Source organism: Neomonachus schauinslandi, chromosome 12 (genome assembly GCF_002201575.2).
Source record: "Neomonachus schauinslandi chromosome 12, ASM220157v2, whole genome shotgun sequence".
NCBI lineage: Eukaryota > Metazoa > Chordata > Mammalia > Carnivora > Phocidae > Neomonachus > Neomonachus schauinslandi.
In genome coordinates, this window is record NC_058414.1 from 60,090,097 (window position 1) to 60,114,913 (window position 24,817).

The window sequence follows — 24,817 nt, forward strand, 5'->3', positions numbered from 1 at the left end:
ATTTTATTTATTTTATTTTATTTATTTTATTTTATTTTATTTTATTTATTTTATTTTATTTTATTTTATTTTATCTTGGACTATTACTCCTCCTCCTCTTACTAGCGCTGTGGACATTAGGGTCGTGAGGCATCTTTTATAACAACATTGTGTGCTGTTCGGTTGATGTTGCTTTGATGGCCCTATGTGGAGTTAGAACCCATGGTTCCCCATGTTTTCTTGCTCTCTTTGACCCTGGTCCCCTCCCTGGGGTTGCTGTTCCAGCTCCATGTTTTTTCTCTCAAAAAACAGACACTTCTTTCTACCAGCAAAATTCCCCTAGTTCTAGCTCGTGGGCCTGAGCAAGATTAATATTTTCAGTTTACCAGTAATGGGTGAGGAACCAGGGATTAAACCCCACAGGAAAACCCTTTGTGACCCAGAAAAAGTCCAGTTCTTGCTTCTACTCTTATCGTCTGGTTAAGAGCCTGGAAGAAGAGAAAGAATCCACCTGTGGGAAGCTGCCCCAATGGGTCAGAAAGTCTGATAAGAAAAGATTATGCACTCATGTGGGTTTTAGTAAAAGACATTGAATGTTGATAAGCTTATCATAGCTTTTGTTTTCTGCTCACGTATGAAATTTCAAACGTGTGTATATTTTAGGAAATACAATGGCTCCTGAAAGTAAGAGAGTACTTACTCGTCTTGCCCATTTGGGTCTTATATCCATCTTGCCACCTACCCCTTTTTTCTCCTTTTTTTCAGACTGACTGACCAGGATCTCGTTGTAGGTTTCTTGGTACCCCCAGCATCATTGATCATTAAGATAAACAGTGGCAAATTCCCCAAAGCTCTAGGGTAATACTTAATATCCAGAGTATGTTTTTGGACCAGTGTATCCCCATCACCTGGGAGCTTGTTAGAAATGCAGAATCTCAGGTCACACCTGAGACCAGCTGAATCACAATCCACATTGTAAGTAGATCTCTGGGTGAATCACATACATAGTAAAGTGCTCCAAGGAGTCCTCTGGAAGGAGCTTCCAGGGACCTCTGAAGTCATAAGACACTTGCTAAAAGCACCCTAGCTAATTGTGCCCTCCAAAGCAGAGACGTCCTCTCCCTTTCTTCCATAGACACACTCTAGCTCCCTGTGCTGAGCGAGGGCCACCTTTGGAGACAGCAGATGCGAAATGCCAACTAAATGTGTCCTCAGCTAGTTTGCCCCACTTTCTCAAAGACCTGGAGTGAGTCCTGAAGATCACTGATATTCTCCTGGGTCTAAAGAACTTTCATTCTCAAGCATTGGCATTTCTACCTTTCAAGTACAACCCTGTTTGGGTGGATGGGCCCCAGAAGTTTTTATGTGATCATAAGTTGCCCAAAGGCACCTTCATGCACAGCAAACCCCTGGAAATGTCAACACCATTGTTCAGGGTTAGCATAAAGATTTTCCAGTCAAGTGAAAAAATTTTACTGAACAGAATTAATGATTGTGACTATTAAAGTAATTTAAGTATATCAGATAGGATTTCTTGGTCTGTATCCTTTTCTTTATAAGAATGTATACATGCAGTAAAAGCAAGAACCCCAGAATCCTTACCAGTCTGTTTGTATTCCTGTGTTTGGCATATCTTCTTGACTCTTAAAAATTTGGATCCAAGAGCGCCTGGGTGGCTCAGTCAGTTAAGCATCTGACTCTTGATCTCAGCTCAGGTCTTGATCTCAGGGTTGTGAGTTCAAGCCCCACGTTGGGTTCCACGCTGGGTGTGGAGCCTACTTTAAAAAAAAAAAAAAATGGATCCAGAAGTTAAATGTCAACTTAACCTGCCATAGATGGGACTAAAGACAGGTGGGAATGCTGGGTTATTACTTGTCTGTATAGTATTCTTTGCAATCCCAGGCAAATTATAGTTCTAGTGCTTTTTCTGTTCTCCTCTGTGCTTTTCTCAATTGTACATACTTTAAATGTAGACATTAACGTTGCGCATTGAATTTTTTAAAGGGTGTGTTACTCAGTAGAAGACATTGAAGCCTCCAGCTGTAGGAACAGCCCTGGCAGCTGGAAAGGAATCTCCCGGGTACCTGGTGGGTGAGGTTGTAGTCTGTGATCTGATGGCCTGGGTTTGAATTCTGGCTCTGATGCTAAGGGACTCTATGCAACTTACGCAGCCTCGCTAGGTCTTATCTGTAATAGGGGGATAATACCTACCCCATAGGGCTGTCGTGAAGACTAACGGAATTAGTATATGTAAGGCTGCCTAACTCTGTGCCTAGCAGACAGTAACATAACCAATATTAACTATCATTATTAAATCTGAAGTATGACCAGGTTGATCTGTTGAATGGCACGCTGGCTGTGAGTCTGAGAATCAAGTGAGGAGGCTAATAGAGTTGAGTTTCTTACTCCTCTTCCTGCTTGTTGTATACTGATTTACAGTGAGCTTGTTCAAAAGCAGCACAGCCGAAGGGAAAGGGAGAGGCAGGGGCTGGAGGCCATCTCCCCTTGAATAACTGCTGTGCTTTAAAACGAGAAGCCAAGATAATAGGACCTAACTCACGAATTCACCTAAGGCTCTACAGCTTGCAGCCCATGGCCACATTCACTTTCTCATTTCCTCTCCGTAGTTTCTCTGGACATAGAGCAGGTGTCATGGTTCCCACTTTACAGAGAGGGATGCTGAGGTTCAGCAAAGGGAGTGGCTTGGCAGAGGTCCCCAACTAGAGCCCTGGCTTCTGGATGCCGGGTCCAGTGCCTTTTCCACACAGCCTCTCAGTGAGTCTGCAGACCCTGCACTATGATGCCTTGGAAGTGGGGAAGGCCAGAGAGAACTGCTTCTGTTCTTTCATCCTCCTGGAAGGGTCAGGAGTGGGCAGTTCTGGAAATCGCATCCCAGGGAAGGGCCTTACACGTGCTGATGCTCTAGACCTGAAACTATGTGCTTTGGGTTCACAGCAAAGGGAAGGTGGGGAGCTAGGCAGAAGAGAAGTGGTAATGGTTTCATACTTGGCTGACTGGGACCTCTTCTACAGAGCACCCTAAGCCAAGGAGAGGAAGGGTGTTGAGGGGTGCCTATGGTTGGGGCCCGTGTGAATTACTCAAGTGTATCATGAAAAAGAATAACCAGTGGTACGTGTCTTTAGGACAGGATGGCAGTTGTGTAGATGTGTGCCTCGACTGTCCTCTCTTTACCCATGGCTGCATGGTGAATTGACCACAGTCTTTCCCACTGAGCCTTGGAATCCTCAACCCAGGGCTCCAGACAGCCGCTACCCCTCAGATCTGTTAAGTGAGAGGGAACCCATTGGCCATTCCTCTTTTAAGGGGTATCCCTTCAGTGCAGTGAGGAGTCACATTTATTGTTGAATTAATGCATCCTCTGTTGGCATCTAGGTGATTCTGGGGTTCTCGGTAGGGGCAACGATATTTCTTGTTTTATCAGCAATTTGAATATCATCACTCATTCGACACTTTTACCTTGCTGTGTCACCAAGCAGCTCTTCAGATAAAAAATGGAACATAAAATACTCGCCATCTGTGTTCGTTGTAGCCATCTTTTCTCTCTCTTCAGAGACGAATGTTATCTTGTGTTCATTCCACCGAGATGTGAGAGGGTGACAGCAGGAGGAGAAAGGGGCTTCTCGCTTCCCCCAAGCACACACGAGATTGCTCCACACTGTCCAGGCTAGCGGAGATGCGCTCCTCCCTCCCCGCCCCTCCGAGTCAACAGTGGCCGTTTGAGACAGCTGCGGTCCTCTGGGCTCGAAGGGGAAAGCGTGTGTCTACAGCTGGTCATGCCTGTCCTGCCAGGCCCCATGTAGAATATGACCAAGGGCCTGGCAGATGATCTTGTCCGGAGTGTGTTCATAGGGCTCTGGGAGACCCGCAGGAGTTGGGGTTGGAGAACTTCAAGGGAAAAGCATTATTTCGATTGGGACCTAGGGTTTCCTCATGTCAGCATTTGGGCAGGGGATGGGAAGAAGGGGAGGGGTCGCAGGGCACTGGGGAGGCAATGCAAAGCAAACAGAATGGTCCATCTTACTGTAGGGGCTTCAGGCAGTTAGCTTGGGTCCCAGGGCCATTCAGTGAAGTTGCCTGAAAGTGACCAGTCGAGGGGGCCACCATGTGAGAATGTCAGGGCCACGCTCAGACTAAATCGGATGGAGGAGCTGGCTTTTCATTCATATTGATCGGGCCCAGCGAACGGCACTTCGTTTCCAAGCAAAGACCAATCAGTGCTTTAAGAAAATGTTTCCTGGGTATTTGTTGTGAATTTCCCCGATGATAATTATAGAGCCTTTGGAAAATTTTACAAAAAGATAAAAAGGAAAAAATTTACCCATAACCACGCTGCCTGAATCAATACTCTTAAAATTTGGATGTATCTCATTCGAAGTCTTTTTTGCTATGGAGTTGTGTATAAATTTTAAGAAAATCTGTATCGTAATGAAAATGCAGTTTTTACCATGCTCTTTTTACACTTATGAGCATGTTTTTATATCAAATTACTCAAAATACTATTTTAAATAGGTATATAAGATCCCATTTTACAGATGCACCGTAATTTAACCAAAAAATTAAACATTTCAGTGGTTTTCACATTTTTACATATGTGTTATAAATACTAGCAGCACATGTTTTTTGGGAAGAAAATATAGAGGGGGATAGATTTTTGACATCTTGATGGAACAGTCAGTACTGTTCATTGTACTACGGCTGACATCCCGTGTGTGTGTGTGTGTGTGTGTGTGTGTGCGCGCGCACATACATACTATATTATTCTACGTTGGTGGTCTGTGGTGCCATGTTTTGATACTTAAAAGTAGAGAGTCTCCAGGCTCCCCAATAAAACCTGGCCCTTTGGGCACCAATCCATTGAAGGATTGACATTTCTCATCTAATATGTTCATAAAAATAGTTGTAGGGATGGTTGACTCCTGTGGGAAATCCACAGCTGCTGTGCTAAGTCCTGTTAAATGCTGTTGAATTTAGATCCGATGTCTTTGGTTATCTTGCTGCCCACGGGCCATTTGGCACTCATGGCTGGTTCTCTTCTCTCTCCTCTAGTTACTGGGGCTTCCGGATGCAGACGATGATGCATTTGAAGAGTACAGTGCAGATGTGGAAGAGGAGGAGCCCGAAGCAGACCACCCCCAAATGGGGGTCAGTCAGCAGTAACCTTCCGAGGGCTCCCACCTGAGAAGGAGAGTGAACCCCCTGGTACCTGAGGTGGGGTTGCGTGTTCCTGGGTTAGCATTTTTGCATTAGCACTTCGAAACAGGACGTCTGACTCCCAGCATCCAAATTAAAACTAGGTACCTTTTTATTGACCGCAAAATATCTGGGATGAGCTTTGCTCAGAAGTGACCTGAATTTTACTCCCGTTTCAGTGGGTTTCTATGGGGTTGTCTCGGTAGCCTTTGCCATTTTGAATTTAGAGTCCATTTTGTGGCTGACTGTTCTCTCTTGAGTTTGTGTTGGAGAACTAACATTACCTGATTCGAATGTAGAGAACTCTGAATGTATTAAGGATATGTTTTGAGTCCTCAAAGGTGACATTATTGAGGGAAAGCATGACAGAGAAGAAATGCAGTCTGCACTTTTTATGTACTTTTTAAATGTCCATGAGTGAAGGAATTTGCTTATAAAGCATGAGTTTTAATATCTAGTCATTAAACGGCACAAGTGCAAATACAAGGGCAGAAAAGGATAATCACTTAGCTTTGGATGAACAGGGGAAGAGAGGCAGAGAAGCCTTTGTTGAAGTGTTCTGCCATTACTAAGTTACCTGGATAGATAGCAGCTGGTTCATGGTTAGTATAAACATTACTTTGCATGTTCAGTTATTTTAAAACATGCTAATTCCAAAGCCTCTTTTGAAATCTAATAGTGGAAAATATCAATGGGGTGACAAATGATTGATTTCTTTAAAATTTCTATAAACTGTCCCACATATGAAATGAAACATTTACATTCTCTCTTTGTAACCGGATGGCAACTTGTTAAATCATGAAAACATTCAGAATCCAAGTGCCACTTAAACTTTGAAGCCATAGATAAATTTAATGGGGGAAATAAACCAGGATAAAATTTTTTCAAACATATGATGAAATTCTTTAATTTCTTAATTTGTCTTTTATTCCTTAAAAAAAAAAAAGGTCAAGAAAAGGATCCCACTGTATAATTTATTTAAAAAACTGTAATCAAGTCCTTGGAGGGACCTAACTGTAGTGAATTTTTAAAGCGATATGAAAGTGGGAATCTTGCAGTCGTGGGTTAGCTTGGTTCAAATGGGAAGTTTCAGTGATCAAAATACTAAGACAACTCACAGAAACAGCTACTTAATAATTGGAAACACTGCTGTCATTACTTAGCCAACAAATACTTACAAGGGAAGTCCTTTGTAATGCTAATGTGGAATTATTTAAAGTATTCATTTTCTTGGACCCTTCTGGATCTCTCAAAGCGGAATGCCTCTTTCACAACCCTTGACTAAACATAGCATCTGGGGCGGGAATGTTTTTAACATGCATACACATGCCTGTTAGGTTGTCATAGTTTGGGACTTAAAAAAAAAAAAAAAACAGCAGCGGGCACAGAGTTTCTGGGAGTCTTGTGTATCTTCCAGACATGTCAGTATTAACCTGGTGATCTCTCCATTTTCTGCTTGATTGATTGGTGCCATGGAGAGTGCGGCTACTTGTGGTAGAACAGGGTACTGGCGTTTTAAGTCATGGTGGGGAACGTACAGTGGTTTCCATCCATGCTTCAGTATCCACATTTTTCCTTTTCTTGGCAGAGCGTATTGAAGGTTAATTTCAAGTGAAATGAATTTCCTTCCGAGTAGCCTATTCCCACCGCAAACCTTGATGTTTCATCCAGCAGGGTGAGCATATTCTGTGCTTTGCTCCCTTGCCTGTGTCCCCATTGGCTCCGTACCTGAGCGCAGGTAGTTGTGAGCTGCATTCTGTAGATAGCACTCGGGTTTGGTAACCTCTGTTTTAACACAATAGGCTGAAAGAATGACTTCTGCCACTGGGATGAAGAAGCTTGACTAGCTTGCTCCATTTGAAGGTAAACTGGAATTTTATACGTAGAGGCTTAAAAGCTCAATTTACATATGTTTGCAAATGGAACGGACATTAATATAAAATGTATTTTATGAAAAAGCGTTTAGGCTTTGACCAAATGCATTTTGGTATTATTATGTTAATGTTCTATTTATAAAAATTGAACTGAGATCAACTCAGCCATTCAGTGGGCTGAGGAGAAATCTCGTCTTTGTTCTGCCCCAGGGGTTGAGGATAACAGTACTGTGTGTTGCTTACTTTCATGGCAAAACCCCAGAAGGCATTAGCAAATCGCACCGTTTCCTCCAAAACTTCCTTGTTTTCTGATGGTGCACCGCCCCGGCTGCCCTTGCTGCCGCACATGCCCGTGCCCGCGCTCCCTCCCACCGGCCGTGGGTTCGCTGTTCGGCTTGTGTGCGGCATTAAAGCTCGCCTGGCGCAGAGCTCCCCGCCCCCCATGGGCAGTGAGGCGGGCAGCCGGCAGCCGGCGTTGTTTGGGAAGAGGTTCCGTGTTTTGACAAATTCCTGACTTTCACAAACAGATAAACACTTACAAAGAGGCAGTGTGGTGCGGTGGGAAGAGCATGGACCCGGGAGTTGGGAGAGAGACTTGGGTTCCAGCCCTGGCTCTACCAGGGACTGCGTGACCTTGGGCAAGTCCCCCAACTCCCCTGAAACAAGGGCTGTTTGCCCTTCCTGCTTTCACCACTGTCGTTCCATACCTGCCTTATGGTGTGTGTGTACTAAGAGCAACAGTCAAGGAAACTTTTAGGGAAAGGAGAAGGAAATACGTTTTGAATCTTGCCGGGAGGCAGTCCTGAGCGTGCTGGCCACAGGACTACCTTAGAATATGTTTCTGCTGGTCTGTGAGTGTCCGGACCCCCTCGAGCCTGATCCTGAGGGGCTGATGACTTCCGGTTCCTTAGGCGGAGGACAATGTCAGGCCTCAGAGATGCAGAGACAGACTTGTCACAGAGGTGCAGGCTCTGTCTGCTGAAGGCGTGGGTTTCCCTTGTGCCCCGACAGACTGCGGCTTTGGAAGTGGAGTGAGTTTGCATGAAGAAGAGCTGGGAGAGAGTGAAAGAGGAGTACTTTGACTTTCTGTCCTGTCATCCAGGAGAGAGAACGAGGAGTGAAAGAGAGAGACTGTGTGTGTGTGTGCGAGAGCGTGTGAGTGTGTGTGAATGTTGGGGGGAGGGGGATGACTGATGGCCTGTTGATCACTGTGGGCCAGCCGTGAAGTCCTGCCTGTGATAACCTTACCAAACCTTGATCCTGGGTTTGAGTGAATCACAGAGACATTTTTCTTATGGCCGCCTAGTCACTGGCTCTGCCTGAGAGTCATACTGAGCATACTTTGGGGAACCGGAGGATGAGTTAGGGAGCGAGGTGGGACCCCACACGACACCCGCCACCACTCCGGCTCTGTTACACTCACGTCTCCCAGGCTCGTAGCAGTACGTAGGACTTTGGGTTTTTTTCTTTTTTTTATATGACTAGAACATGAAAAGTCTCATATTTAGGAATTTTCCCTGTGTCCTGGTGCCAGAATTAGGTTTCCAGGGTCCTTAAGTGAAAAATTTCTCTCCTCTCATGGCTACTGTCATTTTTCACATACAAATGGAAACTTTTCCTCCAGCACAGCGACATCTCTAAAGATTGTGTCTGTCTCATAAGAGCACAAAGTGTGTGGACCTCGGGGAGCTATGCTTCCAGAGCATCGCTGGAATTTATATTTTAGAAATCTACCCTGCATATTAAAATTCACAAGTTGGGAAACTGATATGAACAAATCTGATTTCCCACGGTTCAAGAGGCAGGAATAGGAATAGGCAGGACTTACTCTGGGGTGGGAGGAGATGAGAAAGGGAGAATGGGAGAGTTAGGGTCTAATTCTTTTAAAAAAGAGAGAAAAGAAGAAGCCGGAAGACAGGTATTATGTACGCGACAGGAGAACTGTTTTCACGGCTGTCCCACTAGGAGCTGGCTTTCCTCAAAGGGGCTGCCTGCACGTTGAGAGGCAAGGCCCGTGTTGGGGATGGATTTGTGGCTCTACAGATGCCCCACAGCCAAGGACACAGCAGGTGTCCCGCAAATCTGGTGTGGTTTCCCTCAGTAAACCCGCTGTCAGCCAGAGAAGCCCGTCTTTCCCAAGTGCGACCACATCTGCGGGCTCCAGTCACCTGGCAGGTGGCAGGTGAACCAGACTTGATCTTGCTCTCAGTGTTGTTGAGGCCATGGGTCAGGAATGCCCTCGGGGGCTGGGCGGCAGAGCCCGCCTACTCCACTTGCTTCAGGGCTGTAGAAAGAGCACAGTTAAAACTCAAGTGGATCACAGATCCCTCTTCCCTATAGCGACTGTCAACCCCAAAGAGGGGCTCTGCCTACTAGTCTTCAGATTACCAGAGAAGCCTAACATTTTTATTTTTTATTTTTTTTTGAATGAAACATGAATCCTCTTCCACAAAGAGCCAATTAGTTATCTTGGTTTTGTGACACCAGGTATGACCTGAAAGGCTGCAGTCTTTTAGATGTTATTTAGAACATCTACAACTTGCCGGGATGCCTGTAGTCTCTGGTGTCCATGGCAACGTGGGGTCCGTGGTAAATATCTATAGCTCCCGTCCCCCTGGGTAAATCGTTAAATAAGATGGTGTCGTTGATATTTTTATTTAAATTTGTATTACAAAAATAGAGGACCCATGAGCATCACATGTTAGAAGCCTCATTTACGGCACTGTGTGGCTGAATAGACCCAAGCCATTGAAGGCAAGCGCCAAGCCGCATCAAAATAAACACTTCATTTACTAAGAACTGTATTCAAGTGATTCAGGCCCACCGAGAAAGCAGATAGTCTGTTCTTTGCACAACTGCCTTTCCCTGGTTCTTTCTTTTGTTTTTGTTTCTTAAGAGTCATTTTTTACATTTTTTACTCTGAGTACCTTCTGATAGCCAGGCAGATAAAGACGCAGCAGTCCTGCGTACACACGTCACCTTTCTAGAGGAGAAAGCAAATTGTCAGTTCTTGGGAAAATCGGAAACGATCTGTGAGCCAGCCTTCGTTTGTGTGTGAGAGCAGAGTTGAGCCATCCATGTGAGAAGCAAAATCAAGGAACAGTTTTGGGGTTCTTTTTCCTTAGGCAAAAATGTTTCATGCAGGGTGTGGATGTTTTCTTTGCCTTTATATTTCCTTTCCAAGAAATCTCTTGTAAATGACAAAACTGTGAAATGGGTTGCCAAAAAAATTGTTGCCCTTTGTTTTAGATGCCTCCAACAGTGTAAATCCTAAACTGAACCCTGTCCACATCTGCTCCATCCTCCCTCCCCAGAGAGTGAGGATCTCATCCACCAATGTAATTACCATACGCTTGCTATTAAAGAGCCTTCCAAACTCTGGTGATGTTTGCCTCTTTTTTACTCCGTCCACAGTGTTTGGTCCAGAGGGTGTCTCATGGGATACAAACGAGGGACAGAGAATGAGGACCGCCAGCTAGTTCTGCAGTTGCCTGTGTTGGGGTTGGGGGTGGGGGCGGCCAGGGGGGGAGAGAGGGAGGAGGTCATTTCGGGAACCACTGACATGGTTCAAATGTTAGTAATTGAAGACATTCACATATCTGTTCTGATGTGGCTGCTAGTGAGTGATTTCCCAGCCTTCCTTCAAACCAGTACTTGAGGTGTGTATATGAGGAGCCTATTTTTTCTCCCATAGGGAGGTGCCATGTGCATTCTGTGGCACCAGTTAGAAAGCTGTGGTCACTCTGTGGCAGTGTGACGCAGTTTCCCCATAACTGTCCTCCCAGTGATTGTTATTCAGTAAACAGTGGCATCTAAAGAATAAATCAGGAGTTGGTGGTAAGTCCCATTATTTGATTAAGAACAAGTTTCTTTCCCCAAATGAATAGGTCTCCGCAGATTGTTAGATGAGATTTGAGATTGCCTTAGCAGACGCAGCATAGAGGTTTGTGTGTGTGTTACCTACCGTCATTGGTGGTTCTCGGTTTGGGACGTGGCTCTCGTCAGAGATTGGACCCGAGTGGTGGGCTGTGTGCAAGCCTTCCGAGCCTCACTCATCAAAGATTCTGGCTTCAGCAGGGTGGTGGCATGATCTTCCCCAGACAAAGCTTTTCTTCTGGGGGAATTTCTTTGTTACTGTTATTTGATCACTTGCACAGATAACCTTTATAAAATATAGCTTGGCTCCTTTATCTAAGTGCAGGGCTGGTGTTAGAAAGACCCACATTTTCCCCCTTTGCAGTGAATCACTCTGAAATCGGTTGGCTGGGGAAAATGGTTCTAGCCCTTTTGGGGCGCCTGGGTGGCTCAGTCGTTAAGCGCCTGCCTTCTGCTTGGGTCATGATCCCAGGGTCCTGGGATCGAGCCCCGTTTCGGGCTCCCTGCTCAGCGGGGAGTCTGCTTCTCCCTCTCCCACTCCCCCTGCTTGTGTTCTCTCTCTTGCTGTGTCTCTGTCAAATAAATAAAATCTTTAAAAAAAAAAAGAAAGAAAGAAAATGGTTCTAGCCCAGTCTCCCTCCTGACCAGCTATGTGGCCGTTGGCGTGTCACCTCTCCCCATCCCCCACCTTTGTTCCCTCCTCTGTAAAAATAAGAGTATGGACTCATTTCCAAGTTCCCTCCAGGCACTAGCGTTGGGGGAATGTATCTTGTCTTGGCTAGTGGGGTTAGGGAGGGTGGGAAGCAAAGTTTATAAGGAAAATGCTGTCTCGTGAAACTGGGACTGGGCAACCGACATTAGCAAAACTATTTCTCTGATTTTGAGCCCATCTTCCTTAGAATCCCTTTTAGAAATAAAAACCCCAGCCAAAATAGTGGGTGTATATTAGCCCAAATGCTGACATCCCGGAGTACTTTCTCCTGCCTTCCTACACTTCTCTTCTCTTTGTGATCAATGATATGGAATAAAGAGCTCTAACAAAATAGGAAGATTTGGAGTGTTTTGCTTAGGGATGTAACAAGCAGTCTCATTTCCTTTAGAAATGAATCTCGTTTCCATAGGGAAGTCAGGTCGGGTGGGACGCTTCATTGTTTCTCGTGTTCATTGTGGACATGAATGGGTCGAAGTCAAACAAAGTAAACCAAACTAAAGCCACTACCCAGTGCTTGGACCCTGCGCCGGGGCTGGAGGGGGCGGGCTTGTGCCTCTATGTGGGGGGGGGGGGGGTGGGGGTGTCTCTGGGGGCTGGCACATAGTTTTGCCCGGTGCCCTGCCGAGTTGGGGTGAGCGAACATTCCTTTCCCTGTGGCAGGCCAGGCCATGCATTACTTTGGAAACTCAGGAAATGGCCGGCAATGTACTTTTCCTCTTAGAGCCGCAGTAGGAAAGTAACTTTGAAATATTTTGCCTATCTCTGACCCACTTTTTTCCCTTCGGGAGCAGAAAACATTGACATTTATAAAAAATCTGGGCAAGCTGTAGTTAGGCAGCTTAAGAATGGGGTAGGCATTTCCTATTAGGTAACATTTAAGGGAGCCAGAGACATTTTCTCCTCCTGATTTTCTAGGAAAACATGGCAACCACACAGATGGAGGAAAAACAGCAGTAAAAGTAAGTTGGTCCTTTGGGATGCTTTTTAATTGGAAGCCTCTAGAGGTCAGCACTGCATAAAAAAGGGCTTTCTAGTTCTGGGTCAACCTGGTGCCCATTTCTTGGGGGGAGTGTTTGGGAGAGGAGGGCCAGCAGGCCCCCAGCAGGGAGAAAGAGGGTGAGCAGCCCCGCCGTGCATGGGGGAGGAAGGTGTAGGGTCCTTTCCTTGATACAAAATTCTAACATTTGTCTTGGGTTGGTTTTTTGTTTTGTTTTGTTTTGTTTTTTTAATCCCCTTCTCATCCATCTTTCTGCACCGCTCCCACACCCTGGTATGCACACACTGTCAGCTCAATAAACACGACTTATTGACCGATCGGTGAAGCATGGCATTTAGCTCCCTCGGAGAAGGGCTGGGGAGATGCCAGAGAGGAGATGGACGGCACATTGCATTTTGCTTCGAGCAAGGGGAGAGGCCCCTCTGTTCCCAGGCAGCCTGGGCCTTTCTCATTATCAGCCAGCAGGCTCTGCCAAGCCCCGCAGCTTCCAATCAAACTTCAGGATGCCATGGCAGTGCTGGGACCCCAGGTTTCTACTTGGAACCCACATCGGGTGCCCTGAGGCTCCCAGGTCGGGGCTGGGTAGGGAAGGCTTTGAGTATCTTTAGGAGATCTGGCCAGAACTGAGGTTTTTGGGAGCCCCTGAAAACTGGTGGGACACGCCTGGGGCTGGGGTGCTCCGGAGCGTGAGATGCAGCGGCAGTATGCCACGGTAGCTCAGACTGCACGGACCGCCGCAGGCCAGGGGCCCCCCGAGGTGCCCCCGAGTTTCTCTTTAGCCCAGCAAGGAACAGGAAAGCCTTTCCTCCCCCCTCTCTCTTTCTCTGTCCTGCTCAGGGTTTTTATCATTCCTGTCTATTGAGTTCGGCCTAACCCACACGACAGTGTCTGGTGCTGGGTGATTTGATGGAGTCTGGGACCCACTCACTGAAAAGGGACATTGGTGAAAAGAACAATCCACATGTCACAAGCACCATGGAAGCCCAGACTCCCCCCAAAAATATCTTAACACTTAGCAGCTTACCAGTATTCTCACTGCTACCATTAGGTTTCAAATGATGTTTTTTGATCCTTTTAAGTGTGGACAAGGCCCAAGGTACCCTGCTCCCTGGTATCAGCTGTGTTCTGTGCGAGCATGGAACGGCCTGATGACCCTTCAGTCGTCTTGTCATGAAGCCCACAGTGCTGAGTATGTCCCAGCTGTGTATGCCGTCACCTACAAACATCTATTTTAACAAACTTTCATAAAGCCCCTTCCAGGTACCAGGCACTGTACTAAGTTCCTTTTAACTCCTGATATCCTTCCAACATGAGGTAGATGTTACGAGTGATGGCCCCCTTTTACAGATGAGGAAACCGAGGCACACAGAAGTTAAGCAAATTTCACAAGATCACACAGCTAGTAAGTGTGGGAGCTGGGATTCGAACCAAGGCAGTTTGGCTTCAGGGCCCTTTTAAACTACTCTGCTGTGAATAGGTATCGGGGTTGGTCTTACTTTTAATGAAACCTCTGGTTCTTTTTGTTCAGCATGGCAGAGGCCTACCCTTAAACTGTGCAGTGAATGCTGTCCGTCTACCTGGTTGCTGTGCACAGGACAGACTCAAGAAAACGGTTCATCAGGTCTCTGCCTTGCCCAGGATCCGGTTGGGCATGCAACCTGGTTGAGTGGATTAGGACGATAACTGATACGTTTTTTCCAGTATCCATGTGCTTGCAAAGATTTGAAAGTGATCGGAAGAACTGGAGCAACAGGTTTGTTAGAATCATTTAGTGACTGGTAAAATAAGATTATCTCTAGGCAGTGGCGAAGCTGTGGAAACAACCAGTAGGCCCCCCTTTCTGTACCCTTCTTCTAGGTCTCGCCCCCTGAACAGCCCTTTCTGAGGCCATTGCAGACTCTTCTACTAACAGAAGAGGCTATTACGGACTCGCGGTCATGAAGGGCCTTTCACCCAAGCTTACCCGGAAATAGCCAGGAGCCCAATTCGGTCTGTGGTCAGGCCAGGACCTGAGAGCAGGGAGAAAGTTCTCCTCGTCCACTCCCACCTGATACCAGTCAGCAGACTCACCACTACACACTGGAGACGTGAGTCTCCATGTATGTCCTGGAGCCATCCCAACACACGTACAGCCTGCCCTCCAGCCCCGGCCTTTCCCCTTCGGTGCCCCCTCCACCCCCTGCCCCTCTGCTTGTCTTAACACAGCTTCACGCAGAAGGAATGCCTGGCAATCAAAGAACACGTTCAGAGGCAAAGTGAATTTGCTTCAAAGCTCATCTGCTTGTTTAGATGATCTCTACCATAGTTTCCTGCACTAATGCAGGGGAAGAAGAGCCGACCAGATCAGAGCCCGTAAGCATTGTTGGTGTCCCAACCCTACTTTCCTTGGTTCTGAGATCCCAGGGCTCATCACATAGATCCCTCATGATGGGGACCCTGTGGTCTTGGCATGCCAGCGTGGGCTTGTGGGTAAATGGCTGCAGGGAGAGCGTGCCATACCCCAGGAGCAGTGCTTTTGCATTTTCCAAATGATGCACAGATGAAAGGAAGGAAAGCAGAAAAGGTGAGGCCCTTTAGGGGCGTCTGGGCGGCCCAGTCGGTTAAGTGTCTGACTCTCGGTTCCGGTTCAGGTCATGATCTCAGGATCAGGGGGTCTAGACCCGCGTCTGGCTCTGTGCCCAGCATTGAGTCTGCTTGAGATTCTCTCTCTCTCTCCCCCTGCCCCTCCCCTTGTTCGCACTTGCTCCCCCCAACTCAAATAAATAAATCTTAAGAAAAAAAAAAACAACAACAACAAAACCCAATCCTTTAAACCTATCAATTGCCAAGGAACATGAAGCTACACAGGTTTGGAAAGAGAAGGGCACAGTGTCACAGGGTAATGAAGACAAGTTGGTTTTCTGGATCTGGCTCTTCCTTCCTATATGGCCTTGGTCTTTTAAATCTGTAGTTTCTTCTGCTTCGAAGGGTTAAGGGCCACTTTGAGCCTTGGGCTGCAAGGGGCAATAAAAATACAAACTGTTGTGGAGAATCAACTTTAAAACGGGTCTGGGAAGTGTCAGAGTTGACCAGTTTCTGACTCCAGGATTCCCTGTTATCAGAAATGTCAATCTAATAACTAGAGAGGATAGGAGCGACAGCCTCGCCCCAAATCTCGCTCTGCGATAGGATTTCAAGTGGAACGCACCCTTCATTAGGTGCACCGAGGTGAGGGCTGTGTCGGGGTCGGCCTCTGCCCCCACCCACCCTCCTCCATTCACTCCTTCCCCACCTTGCCTGACATTGAGCACTTTGTAATTTGCAGTCCATCTACATTTAATATGGGGTATAATTACATTATTAGACAACACTATGTCTTCAGAAGCATGTCCTTTGTATTTGCAAGTGGCCTTAGCTTTTAAACTGAACTCAGAGGAAAATCTGTATGAAACATAACTGCTGCGTAGTCTGTGCCGTCCACCAGCTGACTGGTACTGCGTTGTTCGAACTGGTGCTTGGCTGACAAGTTGGGCTGGACTTCGTGATGGAGCTAAACTGTCCTGATCTCTTTTCTGACTCTTTCTGACTCTGGCCAGCTCCTAAAGGACTCCCGTAACTGGTTATAAGGGCGAAGCAGGATGACAGGACTGGTTTGGGTTAAAGCCCCCGCTGTGCTGGAAACATAAACCAAGGCTCTCCTCAGGGTGGGTGGGAAGCCTCTTCACATATAGCCTTTAAGCTTTTGAAAAAGATCTCTTATCCACACACAAGCCAACAATGTCATCTAAGTCCGTGCTAATGAACTTATCAAACCCATCCGCAGAGTCTGTTTCAGAAGCGGGGCCAGCCCTCCGCTTGGTGCATGAAAGCGTGCTCCCCGAGCTGCCCTTCAAACCTTGCTCCGTCCCCGTCCTCTTCAGCTCTAGAAGAGCCCACACAACACTGGCCACGTGCTCTTGAAAATCACATTTGGAAGCTAGCGTGGGTGAGTCTGGGTAGGATTTTGGCGAAACAGATGCTGAATCAGGTATGGTGGTGGCTGCTTGGAGTCTGTCTCCCCGGGCCGGGGGCGGGGGTGGGGTCCTGCCTGCTGCTGAGGGAGAGGGTTCCAGATGTGGAGCGGGGCCGAGCAGCTGCTGGGAAACACAATGACCACAGTCTCTTGGTCTGTCATCAAGACAATGGCACTTTTGTAAATCTGCTAGAAATAGAACTTTTCATCTGGCACCACAGTGTGCAACCCTCTGGAGCAGTGATGTCACAAGGAGGCAGAAACTAGGGAATTCATCCTCTTGGGCAGGGTGACGAATCTTGTTTCCCAACCTCTGCCCATGTACTGATGTCACCCATTTTCCCCAAACCACACCAGCCGGGGGTGAGCAGAGAATCACGACTGCAGACAAATTCTCATTTCTCTGGTGCCGACACTGACTTTGGGGATTCCCAGCCCTTCTTAGATTCCTCCCACCTATTTTGGCAGAGGTTGGAACTTGCCATCCTCCTGAAATAGGGTGGGTAGCTCCCTGGGGTAACCCCTGTGGTGCTGAGTAGGGGTGGTTTAGCCAGGGCAGGAAGGCTCAAGGTCCTGGGGGATTTGAAGTCTCCTTTCCCATCCAGGAAGTACTTTACTGAAGATGTGTGCATCAGGTGCCTCCACACTATAAAAGCTATTATGCTTGGTGTTGATCATTAAAAAGTGATTTCTTGACCTTCAAAGTAACAAAAGTCTGGGCTGCCAATCAAAGCTGTAGATAAGTGAGTTTCCAACTTCAGGCTCTTAAGGGAGACTGTGAAACATGCAGGTTCTGATGGACACAGATAGCTGTGTGTTTGCAAATACTCCAGGTGGTGCTGTCTCAGGGGGTCCGTGGACCACACTTTGAGAAACGCTGACGTTGAGCTGGCCTCAGGCTAGGAATCATTCACTGTGTTGAGAGGGAGCCAAGATTCACCATGCGGTTCCTGAGTGCCAGGTGCTGGACAAAATGCCTTCATGGTCCTAATACATCTTATTCCACAAAGAGAAAATCCTTACAGAGATGCCACAGTTTTGTCTCCATTAACATCTCATGACTGGGAGGAAAAAAGTCACTCCTCTAAGCTCACATGGTGGCAGAGCTGGGAATAGAAGCCAGCTCTGTCTGATTGCAAAGCCTTAGTCTCTTGTCACAAGGCATCATGCTGCTCCTGTGGCATTTGGGGAACAATAATGGGCAGAGGCCAAGTTGTGTTTGGCAACAGTGCTTTATTCCAGCTAAAAACGATTACACTGCCCTCAGTACAGCTGTCAGCCCCACAGCAAAGAAATGGGAGTATTGTAAAGAGACCAGTACGCTTAAGAATCAGAGGACCCCCCCTTGAAGTTCACTACACTTTCCATGATATAAATGTACCATAAGGCTGGCCAACCGAAGGTGACCCTTCCCAGGAGAGGACAGAAGGCAGGAGACTTCATTATCTAAGTATGACGTTATCTTCTCATTTCTTTGTTTACTTATTTATTGCCTATCAGCCCCACTGGGATAATAAGCTACATGAGAGCAAAGATGCTATCTGTTCTGCTCTCCATTGCATCCCTTGTGCTTAGCACAGTCCTGGAATGTCGAAGGCTCTCATGAAACCTTTGTGGAACAAGTGAATGAATGAATAAATGAGGTATGGGGAGAAGAAAGAAATGCTACCCTTTCTCTTGGGAACATAGGGAGACTGCTTTGCTCTGAGATTCACCGGCTCTCATTCATTCACGTGTTGAGTGGCAAGCGTGGAGGTAACACAGCCCCCAAGACAGAAGCTTCGGGAACTCACCTTTGTCCCTACATCTCAGGGAAACCGTTTGTGTTCAAGAGTTGGAAATGTTGTTGGTAAATCTCCAAGACTTCTGCATTTTCCCAGGGAATGGGAACAAGAGTGGGTGGATGACACAGGTGTCTCTGCCCCGAACCCCATGATCCCTGGATGACCTTTAGGGAAGTGTCATCAGTAGACAGGAAAGTCAGAAGGCAGATGCAGCCCTGGACACATCCTGGTGGGAAAGCAGGAACATAACACTTTCTGCACGATTTCTAACCAAGGATAGAGGCTGCTCAAGACTCAAGACACCCACTTTCTGGTGCTCTCCTAGGCTGCCTGCCTATACACCATCTCTGAGAAGACTCAGAAACTGCCCCATTCCAGCAGGACAGCCTGGGAGCAGAAAAATGCCCTATGGGTCTCCTAGGCAGCAGTGAGAAATCGGTATGACGTTGCTCTGTCAAAGAGTCTTAATCATTAAGTTTGAGAAGATTGAAATCATATCGTGTATCTTTTTCAGCCACAATGGTATGAAACCAGAAATCAATCAGAAGAAAATATTTGGAAAGAACATAGTGTCCTAATCAGTTTGGGCTGCTATAACAGAATACCATAGACCGAGTGGCTTATAAAAAATGGAGATTTATTTCTCACAGTTCTGGAGGTCCAAGATCAAGGCACCAGCAGCTTCAGTGTCTAGTGAGGATCTGATTCTGGGTTCATGTGTCCTCACATGGCAGAAGGGTTGAGCCCTCTGATGTCTTCTGTAAGCGCACTGAGCCCATTCAGGAGGGCTCTGTTCTCATGACCTAATCCCTTCCAAAGGCCTCACCTCCAAACACCATCATGTTGGAGATGAGGTCTCTACATATGAGTCTTGGGGGAGCCCACTCAGTTTATAGAATAAAGTCACCTAGGTTTCTGCATCTAGAATAACATATGTGGAGCCCCCGATCGCCTGTTCTCAGAGTCACAGAAACACTGGAACTCTAGGGTTTCTTTTTCCAACTCTCTCTTTAAGAAAAAAATCTTCCATAGGTACTCACCACCCTCCATCAGATCCCACAATTTCATGATCACCAAGGAGGTGGGGTGGATCCCTAGGCCTCACAGGGCCAGGCCACCAGGGCAGGGCCACTGGTTCTATGAAAGCCATTGGCACAAATAGCCCTTGAGACTCAGTGTCCTCAAACCTTATTTGTTTCTCACTTCCATTTTTCTTTTCCCGTCGCTTAACTCCATTTGGTTCCTCGTTTCCTACTCCTTCCACCTCCCTTCTCATTCCTGCACTGACACTCTTCCCATGACAGGCCTGCCTTTCTCCCTCATGACCCTTTGAGCAGGCTGGGCTACCAGGTATAGATAACCAAACTATAGACCTGACCCTTCTGCTGCAGACCCCACAGAAGACTGAGTGGCCTTTCCCTGCTCTTTCCAAAGATGGGAGTGGGGAGTTTGCCTTGAGAGCATTGCATTAGAGCTGACACCTTGTCAAAGCGGGGCCACTGGGTGGCAGAACTGAGTTCTCACTGGGCCCAGGTCCCACCTGTAGTATCAGCCAGCAGTATCCGTGTTGACCTCAAGGAGCACCAAGTCAAGGATCAGTGAGTGAGTCTGGAGTGATTCAAGAATCCGGTTCATTGACTTGCCAGTCAAACAAAACCCCTAAGCTGCCTGGTTTCCCTGCGACAGTAATGGCAGCCACCTTCAGGAGGGGTCGCCTGGATGCTGGTCGGTGACAGCCCCAGGCTATGGGGTCCTCTGCCCATCCTCTGCCCAGATTATCTTTCCCACCATGCCTACAGCTGGCCCTGGGCAGAATGTATAAACATGGTGCGAGGCTCTTAAGGCTGCCAGCCCATGGAAGCCCTGCAAAGGACTTCTATTTATAGGGAAGGCATTCCGCGGGCACTGAGGCACTCTCCGGCCTGCTGAGAAGTCGGCTGACAGATACCAAAGGGCAGGGCTGCAAACCGCCTCCACCAAGGAAAGGCATTGTTCTGCCACAAACAATGGCCGGGTGGCCCTGGCGTGATGTCAGCGGACTTGACAGCAGCTGCTGGTGCATTCTCTCTCCACGTTTGCAGCTGAGCTCTGCCAGATCCAGAGTAGTCTTGGATTTGGATTTTGGAGAATGAATCGCACCCAAAGCCAAGGATGGTCCAGCTCCAGTTGGTTTGACTAAGGAAATGGCAGTAAGCCAGAGGTTGTTATTTCTGGCTGCCTATGTCTTTAGGGGCAACGTAATTGCCAAATGTGGTAGAGTGGGTGGCCATGGCCAACGTGGGCCCACAGGCACGGTGGTCAGCCAGGTGGCCCCGTAACCTCCCCGAGGGCCTTCCCGGGGAGAGCTACAGCATAGAGCCGGGCACTTTCGGGCAGAAGCAGAAAGGGCCACACCTCTGCAAGTGAGTGAGACTCCTGTCCTTATGCAGCCTTCAGGTTTTCATTCATCAGTTAACCTTGACCATAGCCGAGAAGCAGACTCCCGAACCTGGTGGTTGAGAATGTGCCCTTTTGAGAAATAGAGTCAAGCTCAAGTCCAGCCCAGCCATTTACTAGGTGTGAGACTTTAAGCCAACTAACTTAATTTCTCCAGTCCTGGGACTTTCCATTAGTAATTTGGGACAAATAACCCATAGAAAAACAAACCAAGGATACAGAGTGGCAATTCACTGAAGAACGAATACAAATGGCCAATAAATATGTGAGAACGTATTCAAGCTCTGGTTATCAGGAAACTGTAAATTAAGACAAGACCTCCTTCTTGGAAGTTCTTCAAAAGATTGATAATGTCCAGCACTGGCACAGAGGCCCTGTCGATCACCGGTGGTGGGAATGTAAACCACATTAAAGGGTCATTTGTCAGTCTCTACCAAACGTTTTATGTGCAAATCCTTTGACTTCGCAGTCCCACTTCTAGGAATCTATCCTGAAGAAATAATTGTGCATATGGATATGGATGTTCATTATGGTATTGCTTGTAATATTCTCTTTTAAAAAAGGAGAGGAAGTGGTCTAGCTGTTTGGCAGCCGCAGAAAGGTAGTAAGTAACGGGCAGGTGACTGCAGGTAGCCCTGTAAGTTCTGATACAGAAACAATATGAATATACATGGTGAGAGAGGAGTGAGGACAGCCAGACAGAGGGAGGAAGATGTTCACTTTTTACTCTTTTTACTTAAATCTAGATTTTTGCATCTTTTACAGTATGCATTCTGAGGTCATCCCTGCTCACTCTAGAGTGGTCAGAGCAAGACTGAAATGGGCAGACTGCAGTGCAGCAGAGCTCCGAGGAAGAGTTGGAAATCAGGAGTTCGGATCTGGGCATGTGAAATCTCAGATGCCCCTTAAATATTCCAGGGGAGATGCTGAGAGGACAGAGCTAGGCAAGTCTGATGTGGGGCTTGGGAATCACATTTGGCATTTATGGGCAGTATGGAGAGGAGTTCCATCAATGGGGGGCGGTGCTCAGAGCCAACCATAGTGGGCACCTAAGCCCTAGATTCCAGTGTCCTTGGCACAAGTTGACTTCAGCTATGCATTTAAACACTTGCTGTGGCTTAATCGCTTCTTCCCACCCATTGGCATCACTGGCACCTTATAAAAGGCTCCCTCCGTCTTAATGTTAGCACTGTTTCCTGCTTTTCCTTTGAACCTCCCGCTCTGTCTGCCTGAACTCTTTTGATGGTCTCAGGAATCCCCAGCTTTGCCTTCACTTGACACCCTGTCTTTAGCTCCCCGAGCTCCAAGCTTTATAGCTGCAGGGAAGCCCTTCCCACTCTTCCCACTGAGAAACTCCCCCCATGGCTCTTACCCCCAGTCCTAAAGATCAAGCCGAGGCAGAGCCCAGATCCTTTACTCACTCAGATGTCAACATTTATTTACACTTTTTTTTTTTGCAGTTTCTCATTTAATTCTCCAAAGGCAGCCATATTATTCTTATCATCATCACTTTTATTATTATCCTAGCCATCTTGACAGATGAGAAAATTGAAGTTTAAAGGGGAAATAACCTGCCCAAATCCACCCAGATGAGAAGTGTCTTAACATTCTATTGCTGTGTGAAAAATTGCCACAAACTCAGCAACTTAAAACAGTGCACATGGACTATTTCATGGTTCCTCTGCTACCAGAACCTGGGTGCATCTTAGCTTGGTCCTCTGCCTCAGGGGGTCTCCTGTGCTGCAATCAGAGTATCATCCAGGGCTAGGGTTTCATCCGAAAGCTCAACTGGGCAAGGATCCGCTTCCAAGGTTCTCAGCGGTTGTTGACAGAATTCAGTTCCCTTGAGCTGTTGCTCTGAGGGCCTCAAATTCTTGCTGGCTATTGGCTGGAGGCTACTCTCCTCTCCTTGCCGTGGGAGCCTGTATGATGTGGCTGCTTCCTTCATCAGTGTGTGAGCTGAGAAAACAATAGATAGAGTCTGCTAGCAGGACAGAGCCTATAATCTCTTATAACCTAGCCTCAGAAGCAACATCCCAGCACCTTTGCTTTATTCTGTTGCCTAGAAGAAAGTTGCTAGGCCAGCCCACACTCAAGGGGAGGGAGCATGTCAGGAGGGGGATCGCTGGGGAACATCTGAGTCAGGCTGCCACAGGAAGTCACACATGAGGTTTCAGATCTGTGAACCTCTGATGTTAGGGTTCTTCTTCCTCTGCACGCCTGGATCCTCATCGTCGTTCCCTGGTATGGTCTGAACAAAAAGGTAATGGTAGTATCACTTTGCCCACATGACTCCATCAACTAAAAACTCTTAGCCAGTGATATTGAGTAAGCTGATTTTAATGAGCAAGACATGGGAGTTTCAAATTAATATACTTATCAGAAACAAAGTGTGATTTAGAGCTGAGTAGCTTAAGTGGTGCAGAGAGGAGCACGTGGTGCCCTGTTAAAAAGGCGGCTGATCCAACTGTTGGCCCTGTCCAAACCAGTCCTGAAACCGCAGACCACTGGTAAACAATCTCTGTATGCCCAGCTCAGCAAATTGGCCTTTTATGAAATGCTGCCACTCTAGAGAGGGAGGTGGGTCAGAAGAGCAGGAGAAAACCAGCCATGACATCATCACCCCAGCCTTCTCTGTGAGCCATCTTCTTCCAAGCCACTCGGCAGACACAGATTTCAGTCTGGGTGATGAACCAGCCCCTGATGGACAGCATGGTCTTCAGTGGTGACAGCTGGGACAGATGGTTAGTGTCTGCCCTCTCTGCCCATCTCCCCGACCAACACCATCGCTCCCTGAAAACTTCTGACGGACAGTTCCCAGCATGGCGGCTTCTTGGCAGCCCTATGACAATCTCACACCCCTCTGCTCCCACGCCTATTTCTAAAGCTGCTGCTGGGTGGGGCTCTCTCGCCACTGCCCCCACCCCCTAGAATGGTCACTTGGTTTCCACCACCCCCATTCATCTCTTCATCTGGGACTGTCTGTCTCTAGCTTGACCTAGATGGGTATATTTAATTAATAGCTCTTTATTAAGAACTCACTATAGGGGCACTTGGCTGGCTTAGTCGGTAGAACATGCAGCTCTTGATCTCAGAGTCATGAGTTCAAGCCCCACACTGGGCATAGAGATTACTTAAAAAAAAAAAAAAGAAGAAGGAAAGAAAGAAAAAGAACTCACTATACGTGGATAACCTTCCAGGCACTCGAAAAAAAGATATTCCTTGTATGTGGACATACATACACACATTCCTATGATATAGAGGCTAAGGGTGCGGCTTATAAATCAGATCCTGCCACTTAGTGGCAGTGGACTCCACTTTGGCAAGTTACTTGAACTTTCTGAGCCTCAGTTCCTCTTCTGTAATGTGGAGATCATTATTCCTACCTCGTAGGACTGTTGTGAGAATTCAGTGAGATAATTAGTGTGCAGCACTTAATACTGTGCCGAGCACCTCATAAATACTTAATAGTACTTCTGTGTGATCAGCGCAGGACCATTAACAGCACTTTCCCATCGCCACCAAACCATAGGCTCCATGAAGGCTGGGACCACATCTGTTGTCTTTACAGTTTTGGCTGGCCTCAATACCTAGCAGGACACCTGGCACCTAGTGAGAGCTTCGTAAATGTTTGTGGGATAGGTTAATAAATGAATAAGTAATACTGCAATTAGTGACAAAATATTTATCTAGTTCACCTTTCCAGGGAGCGTGAAGATCTCTCAATATCGTCTAATTCAGTTTCAAAGTCCACCTGGGATGATAAGTAGCAAGTTTGGCCACTTAGTTAGGCAGCTGACTAAGGTCTAAAGGAGTAGACTGGGACTCAGCTTCAGACTCTCAGCTCACTACTCCTGCATGCTGAGTATGCTGACATCATCTTCACTGCCTGATTTAGCAAAAAGGGAAAAGCCCCTCTGAATGGGGACTTTCTAATTTGTTGTGATTATGACTCAT

The 24,817-nt window shown here is 47.1% G+C and overlaps 1 protein-coding gene across 1 annotated transcript in view; it reads left to right on the forward strand.

The window, feature by feature from the left end:
• Positions 1-10,442, forward strand: part of MTURN (maturin, neural progenitor differentiation regulator homolog) — a 26,991-nt gene extending 16,549 nt beyond the window's left edge. Inside the window, exon 3 of the mRNA XM_021689699.1 lies at positions 5,047-10,442. Coding sequence (XP_021545374.1) covers positions 5,047-5,157 — 111 coding nt within the window. The 3' untranslated portion in view covers positions 5,158-10,442. The remainder of the gene's footprint in view (positions 1-5,046) is intronic.
• Positions 10,443-24,817: the final 14,375 nt, after the last annotated feature.